The 20,072-nt window shown below is 39.0% G+C and overlaps 1 protein-coding gene and 1 long non-coding RNA gene across 10 annotated transcripts in view; one reads left to right on the top strand and one right to left on the bottom strand.

The window, feature by feature from the left end:
• The window catches only part of LOC108497133 (dystonin-like), a 216,625-nt gene that overhangs the window by 43,978 nt on the left and 152,575 nt on the right, over positions 1–20,072 (top strand). For all 9 annotated transcript variants that reach the window (XM_017814501.1, XM_017814500.1, XM_017814507.1 and 6 more), the window contains 6 exons: positions 1,730–1,896; positions 18,307–18,419; positions 18,555–18,661; positions 19,175–19,294; positions 19,626–19,721; positions 19,801–19,928. In XM_017814501.1, coding sequence (XP_017669990.1) covers positions 1,730–1,896; positions 18,307–18,419; positions 18,555–18,661; positions 19,175–19,294; positions 19,626–19,721; positions 19,801–19,928 — 731 coding nt within the window. The remainder of the gene's footprint in view (positions 1–1,729; positions 1,897–18,306; positions 18,420–18,554; positions 18,662–19,174; positions 19,295–19,625; positions 19,722–19,800; positions 19,929–20,072) is intronic.
• LOC108497134 lies at positions 12,683–15,063 on the bottom strand. The gene is made up of 3 exons (XR_001874694.1): positions 14,942–15,063; positions 13,506–13,568; positions 12,683–12,750 (listed from the first exon to the last, which is right to left on the bottom strand). It is a non-coding gene; the product is annotated as an uncharacterized LOC108497134 (long non-coding RNA).

Below are 20,072 nucleotides of genomic sequence, written 5' to 3'. Positions count from 1 at the left end.
TTAATTTTTTCCTACATTAAATTTACTTGCAATTTACTGTTTAGCTGTAAATGCTCATCGCCTAAAAGTGTGAAAGGTGGTAAACCAGAAATTGTAGTGAGCACTATGGAAGCTCCATTGCCCTGAGATCTTCAAGGCTCTTCCTTTAGTCACCTCCTTCCTACTGCTTCCCACCACCTTGTCTTAGGCAGTGACATGGCAACATCAGTAGGCAAACTACATCTCTTTCTTCTTGGCATTGTGTTTTGTGTGGCTCTAATGTGAGAAAACCCTGTAATTTCCAGCCTAGCCTGTTGGAATTCCCCCTGTCAGAGCCCAAACAGAAGATATCTTTGTGTGCAGAGACTTTGAGGCCAGAAGACATTGTTATGACCGTTCCATCTGACCTCATGAACATAACTGTTTACACTAGAACAGGATTGCTGGAATTGGCACAGCTCAAGCTAAGGCTCTTCTGCAGCTAACTTGAGCACCCAGAGTTGTCTGTGGGCAAACCTCCCCTGAGCCCTGGCCTCAGGCTGGCTCCAGAGCCAGAGCAGACCTGTCTCTCCCTGCAGTGCTGGGTGTATGCTTGTGGCAGGGCAGCCTCTTCCAGGTGGGCTCACAGAGGTCCTTGGTGTCCACCCACAAACCATGGTGTTGTCTCAAACCTTCTTGCCTCTGCTTAAGCACCTCTGCCTGCTTTTTGTAATGGCTAAGCTACAGTACTTTGGTGCTTATACAGTGCCTTATAGTACCTGGGTTCCTAGCATTCTTCATGATAACTCTATATTATCTCTTCTTGTTTGGATAACTGGTAAAAGGTGGTCACTTAGAAGAAGGACATATTTATACAGTGGTAGTTTTCTAAGCAAACTGACTGAACTTCATTAGGGGAAAATTTAATGTACTATAAATTAGTATTTGAATGTAAAATTCCCAATATTTGCTTGCTTTCCCTGACATGAAGTTGATAACCCTTAAATAGTACAACCTGTTGATCCTTGTATAATGAGCTCAATTAATGTTTTAGCCATCCAAAATTTCAACAGTGAGCTTATCTAGTGGTCATGTTCAGAGTAAGAAATGTTGATAATACTTAAATAATATGAAAACAAGCTTTCTTTATCAGACAAAATTTTTATTGATAATCTGTCAGTCTTTCAGTAATTTGTAAAATGCTTCCCAGAAAATTTTGTCCTAAAGCTTTTATTATCAGCTTTCACTCTAAATGACTGTTTTGTTATGGGATTTTAGAACAGCATATACTATAAATTAACCTTTTTTAAGAGAGGAAGTTTGTAGCTAAATGAAGCGTATGAATAATGTAAATATGGCTATTGTATAGGTGGGACTATATACATATAAAACACATTACATTTTATAAATAATTATATAGCATTTATGTATAATAAGTATTATACATAAAAATAGATTATATTATCTTCATAAAATATACATAGTTAAGTATTTTGCATTATGCAGTATTGTCCTCAGAAATTAGGAGACTGAGAACTGGCTAACTGAAGAAAATTGTGAAGCTATGAATTTTGTATTTCATATTGAAGACACTAAGAGTACGTGAGCATAAAATATGAAAGTGTTAATATAGTACATGAATAATCATCATATTCATATATGAAGATAACAGACAATAAATTCTTCAGCAATTCAGAGTGATTTCCTGCAATATTTTAAATATTATTATGGGTTAGATGTAACTGTAATGTTTATATTAACTTTATTTTAGATATCTGATATCCATGTTACTGGAGAGTCAGAGGACATGTCTGCTAAAGAGAGACTGCTCCTGTGGTCGCAGCAAACAACGGAGGGTTATGCTGGAATACGTTGTGAAAATTTCACTACCTGCTGGCGTGATGGAAGATTATTTAATGCCATCATTCATAAATACAGGCAAGTGCTCCATTTGTTCTCTCAGAAACTATTAAGTACAGCATTTTAGTGTACATAGAGGGGGCTCTGTGGTTTATGCCTGTAACAGCTGTGGAGATGACACTGACTCTTCCTGGGTGATTTCCTGCTCTTTACTGCCAAAGGATGCCTCGTTATCCTTTGCATGCCCCTCCTTCCTCAGACAAGTATCTCCATGAATCCTACTCATCTCTCATGGGGCATCTCCAAGCAGCTAAGAAGAATGTTCCCAGAGTTCAATCTTCTCCACAGTCCCTTTTTGTCACAATGATATTTAAGGGTAGGGTAGAGGCAGAACTGATCACCAAAATCCACAATTGTGCTGCTGGGAAAAGCTGTCAACTACTGCATGACCTGGAATATGTCTGAGATCCCTGGATTCTTCCTTGTATGACTTTACCATGTCCCTGGAATATAGAGCTTCTTCAGTGCTTAAAGCCCAGATCTACTCTGAGATGCATCTCCTATAAAATGGCAGAGTATTCTCATGGCTGAATGTTCTCAGTCTGAGAAGGGATTTGTGCTACTGTATGCTTGTGTGACTACACTCTTACAAAGTGAAGCAGGCATTGTTAGAGCCACTGCTGGCTGTGACTACGGGCTAAAGGATACAGTATGTTTACTTGAAATATAGCTGAAGATGTCTGCTGACAGGAGAGGCTTTCTAATTCTGGGTTCGAAGTGAGAGCAGGTCTCTCTTGAAGAAGCTGACTTAGGTATCTAGCTTGTCAGAGGAACAAGATTTAGTCATTGCTGTGCTCAGTGTTCCCTCTTGGTTGGCAGCATCTCTGTCTTATTGTGTATTTTTTCGTTCCTGAACTGAATAAGAAGGTTTGTGTCTTAGAGGACCACATGGGAGAGTGCTCTGGCTGCTGGCCTAATTAGTGTGTACTGACTTGTCCTTCACTACACAAAGCTTTCTGGGTTTTATCATAGCATATGTAGTTTGTACTGTATGCCCTGGAGCATATCATAAGGAAGTCTAAGAGTACACAATTTCCTTGGTATAAGGTGAAAGAGTGTCCCTAGTAAAGCCAAATTTGGTGTGTTTTCATGCAGCTATAGGGAACAGAGCCTGCAGCAGACTATTCTGTTCTTGGATTTCCTCTCATGAGACTACTTGGCCAACCACAGAAAGAAGTCTAGGCAGACATAACACACATGTTGTCCTTGTAGGGATTAGGACACTGAAATAAAATGGGAGACGAGTCAAGCAGGTGCAACCTTTTCGTCACAGGCTGTGTGTAAAGGCTGTAAGCATCACATATAGTGCTCAAAGTCCCAGAGAAGTTAGCTGTGGCAGTGCATAACTTTGTGGTAAAATTAAGCTGCATCTGAATCAATGAGGTCTTTTTCTGACTATGCTTCTGTTCTGGATAGCCAGTCAGGGAGGAGGTGCATGCCAGCAAGAAAGTCTCTTTTAGTAACATTGGCAAGACAAAAGGAAATAGCTGGCAAAAGACTAGACTGTTTTACTTCAGGACAGAGCAGCCAAAAGAATGAACATAGCACAGACAAGTATTTGTAAAAATAAACAATATGAAATATACAAAGAGATTGGAGAGAAAAAAACGAAGAGTTTAATGAGATGGAATAATGGAAAATATTTTCCAGAGCTTCTTCATATCTTACATAGAGCAATGTAGCCTTTACATACATCTTACATAGAGCAGTGTAGCCTTTACAGCTCAGCAATTAGTAGTTGTGGTACAGATCAGTTAATAAATAATGAAAAACTTGAATTCTGTCCTCCAACTGTATGAATGTTAATGTCTGAGTTGCTTTGCTGGAACAGTGTTTCTGGTGTTGCTCTATGAGTTTCATTCACAGTGTTTCAGTGGAGAAGGACGAGCACCTTTGACATAAGTGTGTTGCACAAAGCAAATGATTCATTGGTTGAGGAGCAGAGTCCCCATTTTATGTGCTTCTGTGCCAGTTTCCATTTAGCTTATCTTCTTCCTGTAAGCATAACTTCTCCACATAAGGATCCCGTGTCCTTCCAGGGAATGTTTACCGTGCTTATCTAACGTGTTTTTGCTGTGAGAGGTTACAGGTTCTTGGATTCCATGTGCTGATTAAATCAATGAGATTCTTCCACTGATTTTAGTGAGTTTCTATGTTTCTTTGCTGTTTTGTACCATTAAAACAGAGATAATAATTTCCAGCTATTGCTCACAAGATAGGAATGATCTTCCCAAACAGTCATCTGATATTTTTAACTACAGTGTTTTACTCCAGAGAGCTCTTTTAAAGCTTGGTTTGTGTTCTGAGCAATATGTAGGTTAAACACTAAAAAATTCAGCACATTTTTGGCAGTGGTTCTCCATTTCTCTGTTTGTCTGTTCGAGTAACTTCCAGTTCGTGGATCACAGGTGGTCTCAGAATCTAGGCTGAGCATCCTGCAGATGCTGCTGGCTGGTGTGCTCCATCAGGGTGGATGAGCAGTTGTGCCTGCTTGGGTGGGACTGTGGTGCTGCCACTGTGGAATACACCCCTGCCAGTTGTGGTGCAGTGTGGCAACCCCCCTGCACCAGGTATTCTGTGTAACTGGAGATACCTCTCCCTAGAGAAGCACTATGCACTCTGGGCTGGGAGGAGTATCTACTCTCTGTGAATGGGGGATGGGACTCTTCAGATGGGACATGACAACTTCCAGTCCTGGAAGGGATTTAATTGGACTCGGACTTAATTTTAAGAGCGTTGACACTTTGTGCTATGACAGTAATAACCAGAAGGCTCAAATACCCAGGCACGTATCTAGAATTGCAGTTGTGCTGAGCCACAGCAAGTTGTGTGTTGGATAGAGAGCACATGCTTACCCATGCCAGGGCACAGCGGTGGGGGCTTCCCAAGGAGGTCTGTCAGGGCAGGGCCTGGCAGCCAGGGCCTGTTCCACTACCCCAGCTGAGGGGGGCACCAGGGCTGCCCCAGCCCTTGGCATCAGGGACCTTTCTGGGGGTGTGCTGAGGCTGAACTGGCATGTGTGCTGCTCTCAGGTTGGCTGCACCACTGCAGGGGCCACAGCTCAGCCACAAGCCAGAGGTAAGAGCACCAGCAGCTCTCAGAGGATAGGAGCCACAGTGCCTCTCAGCTGAACCTGGTTGCAGACAGGCAAACCCCATGCTCACAGCCCTGACACCAAGGCTGAGAGGCCTTTTCTGGCTGCACCATCGAGAACACAAGCTACATGAGAACAAAATGATCCCCACAGTCAGTTGTCCATGAGACAGGGAGATGTCACTATCTGGTTCTAGGTGACAGGACGGGAGTGGCAGGTCATAATTACCTCCTCTCCAGGCATAAGTGATTTTTTTAAATTGCAAGTATGCACCAGCTTCAAGACTTCAGGAAATTGCTGAAGCTGTGCAGGGTTGGGCCATGAGCTGGGCTGTGAGTCATGCACCGGCAGGCAGGGAGCCTCTCCCTTCGGTGGAACTGGCAGCCTGCCTGCTTTTAATGGTGGGTTAGAATAGTTTCTTTTTTTTTTTTTTCTGTCCTGACAGAGGATCCCAGTACCTTTTGGTGCAAGCCAGCTAAAATTTACGATGCAGAACTGCAAGAATAGTGCATGGATATGTCATATCTCCCTGTTCCCTCCAAGAAGCATGGGAGAAGCCCCATAAGGCGAGGGTTTCCCTGTCATGACTAACTAGTACGCACTGCAGCATCTTGGCAGAGATTGGTGGGTTCAGTGGGTGATCCAGCTGCCTTCCTGTCTCCCTGTCCTTCCTGCACCCACAGCCATGCTGGCAGTGCTCCCCGTCCAGTGTCAAGCAAGGGATGTGGGCAGTGTGCAGGTGCTGTATCACATGCACTGAAGTCAGTCACCTGCTTTCCTGAGCAAGTGCGGGATATTTGTCTTCTGTCCTGTTGAGCAACAAGGGTTAGGTTGTCAGAGCTTTCTATTGTTGTCTTAAGAGACTGTGGAGAAAAAGACTCCAGGCCAATTTGGTGTATAAGATAAGATAAAGAGAGTGGGTCCTTTAATTAGGCCTCGGGCCAGGGGAATACACATAGCAGTGGGCTCACCCAGACAGTGATTCCAATTGATTTTATAATAAGGTCCATCCAATCCGAGATCTGCCCATCCCCCGGTTTTGCTCCGTGACACACCCCTTTGAGAATTAGATCTGGGGGCGTTTGGGACCCCTTCTTCCTCATTCATCTTCTTCGCAGCACGTACAGTCCTTGGAGGTCCTCCAAAGTTCTGGGCTTGAACAGTCGCTGTGTCTGTGTGATATCTTCTGGTCCAGGCCTAGGGTGCTTTTCTACAATCCTACCTTGAAAAGAAGACTAAAGATGCTAATGGAATTTAGAGGGATTGATATGAAATGGTGTAATAGGGTTGGATATGTGTAAACATTATGCTACAGGATAAGGGATACAATACAGCTACATTCAAATCTACATTTACTACTCAACTACTTCTAAAATCTGCAAAAGTTAAAAAAGTTCAAAAAGATCTGAGGCATCACTATAAAGGTCTTCAGTTACTTTCTTACTTCCATTAAGAGTATGAATGAGTTTCCAGTCATTTTGCAGTGCTTCTCAAATCAAGGAAAGTAATTCTATGAATAACAGAAATGAGAGGAAAAAATTGCTCTGTTTGAGGTATTTGGCTCCATATACAACTTTATTTTCTCCCCCCCCCCAAATTTAGAAAAGAATAATTTATTCTCATGTGAGAAGATTCCTTATGTTTTCAACAGTTTCCAGCGGTTTGTGTTTATACGGTAAGATTGAAGATTACTTGGCTGAACTTTTGAAGAGTATATATAAAGCTTCCATTTACATCCTGTAGATGGTTAAGTCCCTGGGAAATGAACTGTGCTTCATGCTGGCCTCAAGAACTGCCTTGGGGGGGGCTCCATTGCAGACCCTGAATTTTGCTTTAATCATAAAATCATAGAATGGTTTGGGTTGGAAGGGACCTTAAATATCATCTAGTTCCAACTCCTCTGCCATGGGCAGGGACACCTTTCATTATACTAGGTTGCTCAAAGCTGCATCCAACCTTGCCTTGAACACTCCCAGGGATGGGGCATCCACAGCTTGTCTGGGCAACCTGTTCAGTGCCTCATCACTCTCATAGTAAAGAATTTCTTCCTAACATCTAATCTAAATCTACTCTGTTCTGTGGCAATACTTGTCCTTACATAGAAAAACCAAATCAAATTATAACATTAAAAAGTGAGTTTTAATACTGAACATTACCAGAGTTGTTAATGGTATGATTATATTTAAATATGTCAGTTTTCACACTCTTTTTTGAACCTCCACACCTTTCTTCAGGCATGTGATCAGGCCATTAGTGAAAGTTACAGATACATCCGGGAGATTCAAAAATATGCTGTATGTCTCATGTTTTATCATTTGCCTCTTACAGCTTAATTTTTCAAGGAAGACGTGTGTTATTTGCTTCAATATGTTGTGTTGGAAGAAATCTGACTTGAGGCAGTTTCAAAAGTACATGATGTTTCTTTCGTGCCATTATATACACATAGCAAAATCTTGTCAGCCAGACTTAGAGGTTGGAGGCTGACTTTAATTAGCATGTGATGCCCAGATTTTACTGGAGATACTGCCATATAACCCTGGGATCTTCATCGTGCAGCTCTATCACTTTGTGTATTTCTAGTCACTAGGCTGTGTTTTAGGTAAATGCTCCTGATTTGTGTTTTCATTTTTTCTCTCCACATGCCTTTTGCCCAGGAAAAAGAAACACTGATCTTTTAAACTCTATCCCAGTTATACCCCCTATATATAGAAACAGTTTGTGTCTATGAGTGAAGGCTGCTCTTGTTTCAGTAGGAGTTGCATGCCAGATTGGAACTAGTAATCTAAGTTATAGATCTGCATTATGCTTTGCAGATGCATTTATTTCAAAGTAAAGCAAATTCAAATAAAAAGTTATACCAAAGTAGCAAACTAGTTTTTTTGATCTCAGACTGCCCTGAACCTTTAGTACCTACAGATGACAGGAAAATTTGGTTAAAAAGTGTCTGAAAATGGAATTTAAGAAATAGCAAAAATAATAACTGTAAGATTTACAATTAAATGTTACCTGTAGACACTTCATTAAGGACAACGGCTACTGATATTCAGAAAACAGACGGACCAGCTCGTCTTGCTTTCTAAAGGAAAAAGATGAAGTATGGAGGACAGAAAAAGATTAATGTCATACCTGTATGTTTTTGTAAAAATGTGTGCACTTCTTTTTTAAGTTTTATTTTTGTATTTTCACAGCTTTTATAATAGAGAGGTAATTTTGCTTTAAGCATTTACAAAAGGAATTCCAGCAGGTGTAGTATGTGCTTGTGTAACTAGATAATAGCATTTAATAAGTAGCCCCAGTGGTGCCAGTGTGGTGAAAAAGCATCTGTTCAGGAAGCCCTGCAATCTTAGTTCTCAAATAAAGCCATGTTTTTTAAGTTCTAGTCCCAGTTGTTAGTTCTGTTCTAGTAAATGAAGTGGGTCTAGACCCTGCTTTTCAGCCCTGAGGGTAAGTGATACAGCAGGGCTGGTGCCTGCATGGCTGAACTCTCCTTCTGTCCCTCATACAGAGTGCAGCCCCTTGAGTCCTAGGTCGCTGTTATCCCTTGAACTGGGCTCATGGATTGCCTGGGAGACTGTGATCACAATGGGCCATGGTCATGCTATGGGAAAGATTAGTAATTAATGGTCATGGGCCCTTGATCTGCCTTCTATACACTTTCAGCATAGACATGTCCAATTATGTCTGGACTTCTAGGTGAGTTTCAGCAACCATACCAAATGTGAAAGACTAGTTAGGAGAAAAAGGGGTAAACTGTGTTTAGGTTGAGCAGCAGTCTGATAAGCAAGCAGGACTGTAGTCTTTCAGGGTTTAAGACAAGAAAACAATTGAGGTTATTTCATGTAATGCTATACCCAGGCTTACTGAGACCACATGCAAACAGTTGTCTACAAATTTTGGCATCCCCGTACAAGAATTTAAAGTATTAGAAATGCTGCATAGAGGGAAGGTGGTGATAGAGCACAAGAAAAATGCCTTTTTACTGTATTGTTAAAGAAATGTGGGGATCTGATCCAGAGGAGCCTTTGCTATTGGTAAGCTTTATGCAAAACCTTAATGATGCCTATAGTTTTAAGTTGCATGCAGTTTTAGAGAGTGAATGAGGAGAAGATGGCTACTATTCCTGGACAAAAGAGGAAGAGAGGCTAACAGTGAATGTGGCATGGAAAGAGTGTAGGTACACTAAATGCTTCATGTGGGAGGAAGAGGAATAGATGCTGCAACATGTTCCCAGAGGAAGTAGCAGTGTGACAGCTCCATAAATGCTACATAAAGTGAGAGAGGGTCACAGAGCTTTTCTTTTGAAATATTTCTATACTAACTCTGTATGCTTTCAGAATTACTAAGTGGATATTTTTCGGAGTGTGGTATACCAGGGAGCAAGCTATATTCCTGCCTGCTAAATAACTGTTTTGGTTTAGAACAAGCTGTTTCAACCTTACCCAGGATGATTTGCTATGTATGTAGAGTTGGTTGAACACTAACTCCTGGCTGGCATTGCATATGGCATCCCTCTGATGTTAAAACATGTTGCAACCGATCAGGTACTGACATGAATACATTCCTTAAGGGGAGGGATAGTAATGCCTCAATTTGCTGAAACACGTTTAACACCCTTGGGGAATGACCGAGAAAGAAACTAAATATTACACAGTGTCAAGCCTTAAAATGCTAAGGGATATGTTTTAAATAAAGAGATTAGGTGGGTCTGCTAGTTTTGGCTTGCTGTTTTGTGACTTGTAATTTATTGTTACCCAGCTTTAACAATAAGAAAATGTGAGTTTGGTTGTGGTGCTTTCCCTTCCCACCCCCCTCATTGTTGAAGAGTGTGGTTCTTTCTGTTTTCAGTAGTTTTTGTTATGTAGAAGAAGCAAACTTGGCGTTAAGAATTGGCAATTTGGGGAAAAATAAACTGCACTGCAGATGCTTAAAAATACTGACAAGCAGACGTGCTTTTAATATTACTTGCCTGAGTATATTTCTCATGAGTTTACAAATAGCAAGTTACCTCAGCTGCAGTTTAATTGGATGCACTCAGAAGAATTCTGTGATGGCACTTGGTAAAGGCACTATTAAAATAGTGCTGGAAGCGTGCCTGCAATTTTAACATCTTGTGTTGTGGTGGTGGTTAGCCTTAGTGGGTATTAGATGGAAGACTTCCAGTCAGTTGGATTGATTAATTTCAGATCCGGACTTAAAATGATCCCTGTGTATGTTGTACTGGATCCTACTGCTAAGTAGCAGCTGAATAACAGTTTCCTTTTTGCAATAAGTCAGAAAAAAAACCAAAGTTGGGATGAAATCAAAACTTTTCTCTTGCCTAGGCCAAATGGGAAAAAAGCGAAAAGTAAGGCTTTGGATTGAAAGGGTAGTTTTTTGTGTATCGTGTGTTTCTTACTCTTTGATCTGCAAGACCAAGACATCTAAGGGTGTTGGAAGTCTTTATCTGAAAGGGTATGGTGTCTGAGCAGCAGTGGCATATGCTCCCATGATAAATTGCACAGGGAGAGGTCTTGGTCTTCAGGCAATGCCTTGGCAAATTTATGGCACGTAGAGAAATGGTTGCCTCCAAGGCAGGATGGCACAAGGAGCCTTTAGGCAATTGCTTGAACTCACTTCAGTACCTCTCCGTTCTTCCTTGTTGGTAACTGTATTAATCCCACTGAGAAGCCAGTGTGTCAAGCAGTCGCTGCTGTGGTCTGGAGGGAGTATTCCTAGGATGCAGAACAGAAAAATAATTTGATTGGGTTTCTTCATTGTTTTTTTGTTTTTCAAACACTCCATTATTTATGATTATTTCTGTAGATTGCACAGTGTGGGTTGAGGTTAACAGCTATGAGCCTTGTTCCTGTTTAAATTTTATTCTAAGTAAAAAATTGGCAGTTACTGCACCCTTTCTGGTTTTGTAATGACAGAAACAGCTCTTAGTACAAAGAGAATGTAAAATCTGTTTTTAAAGCTAGTGAAAGGACTGACAGGTCCTTTCTAATATCATTCATGTGTATACTGATCTCGAAACCTACATTGCAAACTTATTGCCAAGTTATGATTAGCGTTTGTTTTGCATGGCTAAAGCTGAACTCCACATTTAACTAATAGATCTTTGATAGTACAATGTCTTAATTGTGTCTTTATCTAAATCAGTTGGTATGGCATGTTACAGGTAAAGTTTTGTAGTGGTAACAAAGGTGGGACAGGAGGCTTCAGTAGGTTTATTAAACTCAGTGCTTATCAAATCAAGGGCATACACAATAGAAGGAATGAGCTGTGTATATTGCTAAAGGCTAAATTAATAAGTTAGGGCATCTGACGGTTTTTGTTTTCCTTATTTTTAGTGCAGTTAAAACATTCCTTAATTTTTTAATTGGAAGTCTTGATATAATATGTTGGGATGTCTGAAGAACAGACAGGAAATGTATCTGTAAATATTATGCCCTTGTTGCACCATCACTGGCAATACATTTTTCAGATTCATTAGTTGTATCTGAAAACTTATGTGAAAAATTATGAAAAAATACACAAAGGAGAGCAGAAGAGTTCAGATCACATGAAAATTTTTCAGCTCTTGAGCTAATAAAAAGGCATTATTGTTCATCTTTATAGAAGTGTTGAGCGAAATCTATAGAGACACATAAAATCAAGTATAGTGCAGGCATTCCTGTCACACCAACACAAGACAAAACCAGAAAGAGGATACAAGTCATAATGATCATGCAAAATGCATTAATACAGTATCATATTGATGATAGGGACTTGTGGAGCTTGAGATAAGTATTTGCCTCATACTTGAATGAACAATATGCAACTGTATGCAGCAGCATGCTTTTTGGTTTATTGCAGTTGTAAGAATAAAACTTTCATATAATGATAGTTTTCAATTAGAAAACTTCAATTTTCTCTGAATTCTGACGTGTTGCCATGATGACACTGCTTAGCTTCACCCACTGGTTTCATGCGTTGGAGTAATTTTTGTATCACCATCTCATGTGGTAATTGAAGATGTTATCGTAATATGGTTGAACAGTCATTTTAGTCTCACATTTGAAGTTACATGAAATATTTTCCCTGTCTCGCCACCCTAGGAGATATTTCTAAAAAGTCATAAAATATTTATGTAAATTACTTCAAATAGTCTGTGTCAGGTGGCCAAGACAATTTCATGGAATACTTTGCACTGGTTTCCACCGTTAAACTTCCAGTCAGGTGTTGAATGATGAGCTACCAGGTGTGACATACCATGCTTCTCCGTAATTACTGTAGTAAAATTTGGTAGCCTTTCTGAATTTGTTTTGTATTGATTGAATGAGAACATTTTCAAGAAGCCCTAAACAAAAGTGCAGTAATCATTGGTATAAAGTCTGTGAGATCCAGTTAAGCAATTCTGAGTTTAAAATGTACAGTATTGCTTTATTTTTCTGTGAGTGTCAGTCTCGAGTCATGTGTGTTCAGTGAGGAAGAACGCTTCATGACAGGTGTGCAGTTATCAAAACTTCTACTCGATACCATGAGTGGATTTGGGTGTCTCTGAAGGAACTCTTAGATTCTGGATAGCTTGCTAGATAGGTTGCACTGGATGTGCTGGCCAGATTTCCACTGACTATAGTGAAATATATATATAGACACTGAAATTTCAATGTCTGGATATGAAGCTGAATCTCACCACTTGTTATTTTCCTCATCCTCATATCTATATGTAATAGAGACCTTGTGATCTTGGGGAAGTATAAAAGCTGAAGGTTCTCAAGTCTTTCTTTGTTCTTTCTTGTCCTGTCTGGGTGAATCTGTTAAAAAGAACCAAAACTATTCTTAATAAAAGTGACAGTGGATAGTTACATATCCTGTGAATGCTCAAGGCTGATTACTTTTCATCAGACCTGTCCTGCGCATCACTCTTTGCAACTCCTTTTCTGGACAACTTCATTTAATAGTGTTGTAACCATAGTTTGGAAGTCCTGCTTGTCTTTTGACTGACTATTTCCTCTGAAGGACAGCTTCTTCATTTAGGTGCTTCATCACACTTAGGTCTGTGATGTATCTTTCATGTTTAGTTTTCTAGCTTTTTACTCAAAAGTTGTTTGTGAGTGATGAGCAAAACCATCCATCTAGCAGACCCATGAGCCCCTGGACCAGTGCCAAAGAGCTTGAGGAAAGAAGGGTCACCTGGTTCAGACATCTGGACATCTTGTTCAAAACTTACGTTTGCCAGTTGCACATGTTGGCATGGAAGTTGGTGCTCACATTTGTACCGAGGTCTGAGTCTGAAGGTATCTTTCCTAAACATAAATCAATTACCAAAACTAAGCTAAAAAAATTCCTCATGTGATTGTTTTGTATACAGATCCTTCTGAGACAAATCCACAGCTTTGTAAAGAATCCAGAGCTTCTGAGAGGGGGGAAGCCTAGGATATAGTGATTCAGGATGGGGTTTTTGACACCAAGAAACCTGCTACAGAACCTTATGCTGTGTGTGCACGTTGTGGTCCTTGATTCTGATGATAAAGGAGATCTGTTCCTCTGCAATGCTACAAAGTCATACCTCCTTGCCATTTTTGAGCAGAAACTCTCCTCTTCCTCTTCTCTCTAAGTGATCAGACCATCTCTGAAAAAGGATCAGGAAAATATGGTAGGCATATGTATTAGGAAAGGGTACTTCCAACACTAAAATTAGATCTCATGGTTATGACAGTGTACAGAGCACTGCATATGCAAACATGAGGCATCCACAGAAGTGTGTGGGTCACAAAAACAATATGTATTAGTTGAAGTCCAGCAGTCATTCTCATTGTGTTGCTTCCTCAGTCTTTCTGAATCTTTGGCAAGCTGTCTTGAACAAGACTTTACATGAAAATTTTATGTTTTCTAATTCCCTTCTTTGCAATGTTCTGCCATTAACCAAAATCTTCAGAATAGATGATAATATATTTCTTGTGCTCTCTCCTGAAATACATGTTGAATCCTATCTGTTTCAGAAGTCTGTCTTGTCTTTTTTCAAATTTTATTTTATGACTGTGTATTCTGGCATGGTCTTTATTTTGTTCCAGTAGTCCTCCCATCCCTGAAAAATGCATGAGTCTTTCTGGCACACATCCTTTTCATTTGTCTATGATCAATGAAACAAAGTACATTTTTAATTTTATAAGCATTTTCTGATTGCATCAGTGGAAAAGCTAACTGGACTATAGTGATGTGATACACTTCACTGCATCTTCAGTCATATTTTCTTTGAGAGTTCTGCTGGTAACAAAATATTGGTATTTCTGTTAAATATAAGCTAAGAATAAAATACCCTTTAATATCAGGTATTACTCAGGCAGTGTGCAGACTTTTGACTGAAAGAGAGTCGTGCAGATTAAACAGCTTAGATGGTTCATGTAAATAACTTCAGGCTTGTCAGCCTTCTGAACCCAGTAACAGTATTTTCAAGTGGAATATTCCTCTGATGTGTATATTTATGCTTTAGGAAAGTTAAACACTGTTGTAACTTGGGCAGCTGTCATCCCGGAACAGTGAGGAGAAGGATGTGATTTCTTCATCATTGACTGGGAAAATTAAAGTTCAGTTAAACATCTTTTTCCATTTTGAGATATCAAATCCCTGTCAAATCTAATCTTTTGTTTTGTTGGGCAAATATTGTAGCTGCTAGTTTGGATATTGAACTGTTTTGCTAGATATTAAGCTCTGGCAATGAGAAAATCTACATGTACCTAACTTTATTTATTATGTACAACTCTTTGATTTCAAGGAGTTTTTGCAGAATAGAAAACTTGCATTTGAACCATGTAACTTGCATTTATAACCCCCTTAATTTCTTTATGCTGTTCTGCAGATATTGGTTACTTGCTTCTCTTTGTGGTGTTAGGCATTTGTTTTCTTGAATTGTTTATAATTTTGTCAGTTTCCTAATTGAGGTGGTATTAATCACACCTTTCCCCCCCACTTCTGATACAAATTGTGTTAATTTCTAACACCTACACCAAGATCTCAAATGGCAGGCATCAATCTTTTTATAAATGAAATGATTAAAGACTCTCAATGTAGAAGCCAAACCCCTTGACTTAGGTGTGGCTGCAGCAGAAGCATCTTCTTTGCATGCAATGTTCCAACTCAACTAGTGTTTGGGATGTTTATGTATGTGTTCTCATGGCAAGGCCCCAGCCTGCTGAAAAATATTCCATAAGATGACTCACACTATTATGACAGAAGGTAGAGTCATTGAATGTTCCTTCAAGTGCATTTAATTTAATTTGTTCTTGATTAAGCTTAAAACCACTAAATAGTGCTGTTCAAGTTGATATAAAATATATTTATAATACATGATAAATAGCTTCTAAAAAAATTCATGTATTTTTGCTATAGCCTTAAAAAATGAAAATGTTTGCCATGATAGATGATGCTTTTAAATCTAATGTTTACTTCAATTAATACAATTAAATAAATATGTATTAGAAGGATACTCATCTCAACAGCAATTTCAACAGTTAGTAGTATTTCCATTTAGTGGACAGGAATCTCTGCAAGCTTACGGCACATAAAAATGACATTGTGTTCTATTTTAAATTGAGAAAACCCCCCCCCCAGCTACTAAACAAAAGGAACAATGTGGCAATCTGATTTCCTGAGCCATGTTTTTTGGATGCATTTTTCTTGTCTGCTTCTAAAAACCAAAGGCAAGCACTAAGACAGACACGAATGCCATTCTCTGTAGTATTTTCTTCTAGATCAAGACTTTAGAGAAATATAGACCAGTTAATCTAGTTCAGTATGCTATGTGCTAAATGTATAATTAACTGAAAATAGCAGTACTCATTGCAGTTTTACTATGTTCTTAAGGAGAAACGGGAATAACTATATTCTGGTAGGAGTTGCAGGGATGGGAAAGTATGTTTAAAAGATGGGGAGGCATCTCACAAAGTAGGCTTTTCTTCAGCTGGGGAGTGAAGCCACAGCACCAATGTAAAATGATGTATTATGCAAGAGCAGTAGTTTTTATTGATTTTGTTACCCATATCACAGTGAGAAAAATGTTACCTCTTCTTCATCTAAATGAAAGCTTTATTCTGAGGAGATTATTGTGGCAGTGTCTCTGCAGCTTGCAGCTTGTTTTCGGGGAATAGTCAAGGCCTTTACAACTTGTTCTTTCATGTTCTGAGAGTTGGCAATCAAACAGGCAGTGTAAAAGATTATTCTTGGGACATTTTTATCAAGCGTGAAAAAAATTTAAAGAAGGCAGGAGGAAAAAAAATAACCAAACCAACAGTGTTACACTTAGAGAAACCTGATTGTCTTTTCAAAACTGCTGTTAAAGCAGTCATTATTACTCATACCATCTCTATTATTATGGCTGAAACAGGAGTGTTCAGTTTTCTAACACTGTCTTTTATTTTTCATTAATTTTCTGTGCTGCTAAAAGCAATGGATGGTATTGGTTTCATTGCATTGTTTTTGTTGCACTGAAATTTAAAGAAGAATAGTGTGAGCTTGATCATGCTTCCACTAAGCATATTGGAAGTGGAAAGTCCCACTGCTTTCGAAGGATTATATTGCACTGCTAAAGTTTTATTATTAATTAAATGTTCTTTATAGACATAATGGGTTCTGTGTTACCATCTGTCTTATAGACTTGTCTTCAAAAAAGTACAAGGAAACCAGTGATTCTAAATGACTGAAAAGCAATAGATTTTTATTTACAGTGTCCTTGTAGTTAGTTCAAAGACGAGCTTGTATTGAGTTTCCCAAAGTTAATACTATTTTGTTATCCATGGAATTTGGGGTATTGCCAAATGAAATGTTATCATTAATTTTGAACAATGTGATATTTAACAGTTTTATTTCTATCTGTTGCAATTATTTAAAGCTTCTGCTACATACAGCCAAGAAAATAGTTTCTCTAGAAACAAAAATGAGAAAATAAGAGAACTGAATTTTTCACTAAAAGTTGTATGCCACATTTTTTTCTTTTGGTGTTTTGTGAGTCTGGTTTTCAGTAGTGTAGGATTTCAGTAGCAAAGGTTTCAGACCCTTGTGGCTCTAGTTAGCTTCAGTGGGATGAATTTTTGCTCAGCATCTTTGGAAGTCCCTTCCTTTTTGGTGTTATGGCTAACAGAATTCCAGTGCTGAAAGAGGCAGAGAGTAACATACTCTGCACTGAGAACTGCAAAATCTAAAAGCCAAGTCCTACACAGCAAGCTAAAAGGACAACAGTAGTTTTGGTCTGTTCAGCCTTGAGCAGAGGAGACTGGGGAGAGACCTCCTTACAGTCTACAACTTCCTCATTAGAGGAAGAGGAGGGGCAGGCACTGATCTCTTCTCTGTGGTGACAGTGACAGGACCCAAGGGAATGGCCTGAAGTTGTGTCAGGGGAGTTTTAGGTTGGATATTAGAAGAAAGTTCTTCACCCAAAGAGTGCTTGGGCACTGGAACAGGCTTCCCAGGGAAGTGATCACAGCACCAAGCCTGCCGGAGTTCAAGAAGCATTTGGATGATACTCTCAGGCAAATGGTGTGACTGTTGAGGATGGTCCTGTGCATGGCTAGGAGTTGAACTTGATGATCCTTGTGGGTCCCTTCCAACTCAGCATATTCTGTGATTCTGAAGCTTTACATTAATTTAAAACACTAAAGCAATGATGCTGATACAGAATTGGTACAGGATAATACTTTTGGGCCTTAAAAATGTTTACAGGTAAGATTGGCTTAAGACAAGCATTCCATTAAAACAAACGTATTGTGGCTGGCAGTGGAGTTTAGCAGGATGAAGGTGTGAATGTGTAAGTGCAAGGAGCTAAGAGTTTTCTGTAAGAGAACTGGCAGCAGTGTTTAACTGAAAGCAGGGCTTCAATGTCAATGTCTGCCATTTGAAGACTTTAAAGCTCATCAGGAATAGGTTAAAGTGTTATTTTTTGTGACTGAACTTTTTTACTCTGTGGGTTCTGACATGTGGTGAAGAATTTGATGAAGAATGACTAAAAACATGTAAAAGCAGTAGAAATTAACTCCCTTGTGTAAAAGAGAAAAGTGAGTTCAACGCACACCCCCCAAGTGCAGTGGAAAGGACAAGGCGTCATAATACAATGGCAGTGCACATGAATAAATAAGCATAGGAAAATAGAGATGGATACAAGAAACATTAGCTTGTAGATAGAGAAGTGACAGTGTTGTAATTGCTTGTGTTTCTCAATTAGCATTGACCTCAGCCTATTCACCTGATTTTAGTGAAATCCTTTTTAATGAAAACTCTGTTGCTGTATGCATCCATGCTCTTGGTTTGATTTACCAATACAGCAGTGATTTCAAACCGGTAAAGAGTTGTAACCAAGTGTTACTGTTCTTATTTGACAGGCCGGACCTGATAGACATGAATACCGTTGCTGTTCAAAGCAACCTTGCAAATTTAGAACATGCTTTTTTTGTAGCAGAAAAACTTGGTGTTGCCAGACTTCTGGATCCTGAAGGTAAGAGAGTTGCAGAGGGCTTTGTTGCAAAACCCCTAGCATTAAAATAAAATTCAATCTGCCTGCAGGTTGTAGCATATTTGCGGGCATTCTTACAACTATGTGATAAAGTGGTGTTCTGTCTTGCTCTTTTAGATGTTGATGTTTCCTCACCTGATGAGAAGTCAGTAATAACTTATGTGTCATCACTTTATGATGCATTTCCCAAAGTACCAGAAGGTGGTGAAGGCATCAGTGCAAATGTAAGTAAGAGAAAAATACTTGTACTTCATTAATAAAATTCTGGATTTCAGATCCAGAATGTTAGCTGGATCTTCCATAGGACTGCTGTCACACTTTTCTTTGACATGATTTTTCTAGGTTGAGATTTTAGAGTCTTAGCTGTTTCATGTTGTGGACATGAAAATATCTGTGCTAAGAGCTTAACTAAAAACAATATACCTGAATTTGGAAAAAGATCAATTCATAGTTCTTACTTTTCAGTCATGGATGTATACATTTTGCCTCTCTGATTATTATCAATCTCAAGTTTACTAACCTAGAAAATACCGTGTTTTCAGTGGAATTATTTGGGACCAAACCATATATTTGGAAACTTTAAGTGGGCTGTAATGAGCAAGTAAATATTGTTTCAGAATTGCAGGATTTCAAAATCTCTTTTTATATGTGTGAAGACCTCAGTCTTCAAAGCTGAAGCAGAAGTGATGTCTCAGATGATTTTCATCTGTTCTGTAATCTGGGTTTTGCTTTGGCAGGATGTTGAAGTCAAATGGGTTGAATATCAGAATATGGTGAACTACCTCATGCAGTGGATCAGACACCATGTCATGATAATGTCTGACAGAACATTTCCCAACAATCCTGTGGAATTGAAGGTGAGATGTGATGGCTTAAACTTTCTGTTGGAATTACACTTTATGTTACTGACTCAAAGCAAGCTTGAACAAATGATGTGCTTATTGATTTATTCAATTAAAGCAACTCTAGAACAGTACTACTTCTTGACCTTTTCGAAGTAAATAAATACATTACTAACATACGAACAACCAAAAGCAAATCTTTAGTTTGACACTGATCATTTTTTGTAGAACTGTGGTAGTACAGTATAAAGGTAAGCTTGTGAAGAATATTAGGAGAGGGTTTAGAGAAGAAGGTTATATTAACTATAAGTAAAAGCTGATGATGTTTTTTTTTATGTTTCTGTAGGCACTTTATAATCAATATTTACAGTTTAAAGAAACAGAAATTCCACCAAAGGAGACAGATAAATCAAAAATTAAACGTCTATATAAACTGCTAGAGGTAAGTTTTAGCATGCACTGAAATGTATAGAAGTTCCCTTTCTGTGGCTTAAAATAACAAATATGTATGAATTGTTAAGGTCTGGATAGAATTTGGACGCATCAAACTTTCTCAAGGCTACCATCCAAATGATATAGAAAAAGAATGGGGAAAGCTTATTATTGCCATGCTGGAAAGAGAGAAGACTCTTCGACCGGAAGTGGAGAGGTACGCTAGTGAACGTTGGACAGGCTTGGTTAATATATTTTCTGTTGTTTTAACCCATACTGAAATTTGTAAATACCTTCTTCCGTGATAAATTCCACATTATTTTACTAGATCAGGTAATTCTACTTTTGTTCAAGGCCTGAA

This window comes from Lepidothrix coronata, unplaced genomic scaffold (genome assembly GCF_001604755.1).
Source record: "Lepidothrix coronata isolate B3197 unplaced genomic scaffold, Lepidothrix_coronata-1.0 Scaffold45, whole genome shotgun sequence".
NCBI lineage: Eukaryota > Metazoa > Chordata > Aves > Passeriformes > Pipridae > Lepidothrix > Lepidothrix coronata.
This window is presented reverse-complemented; position numbering and strand designations above follow the sequence as displayed.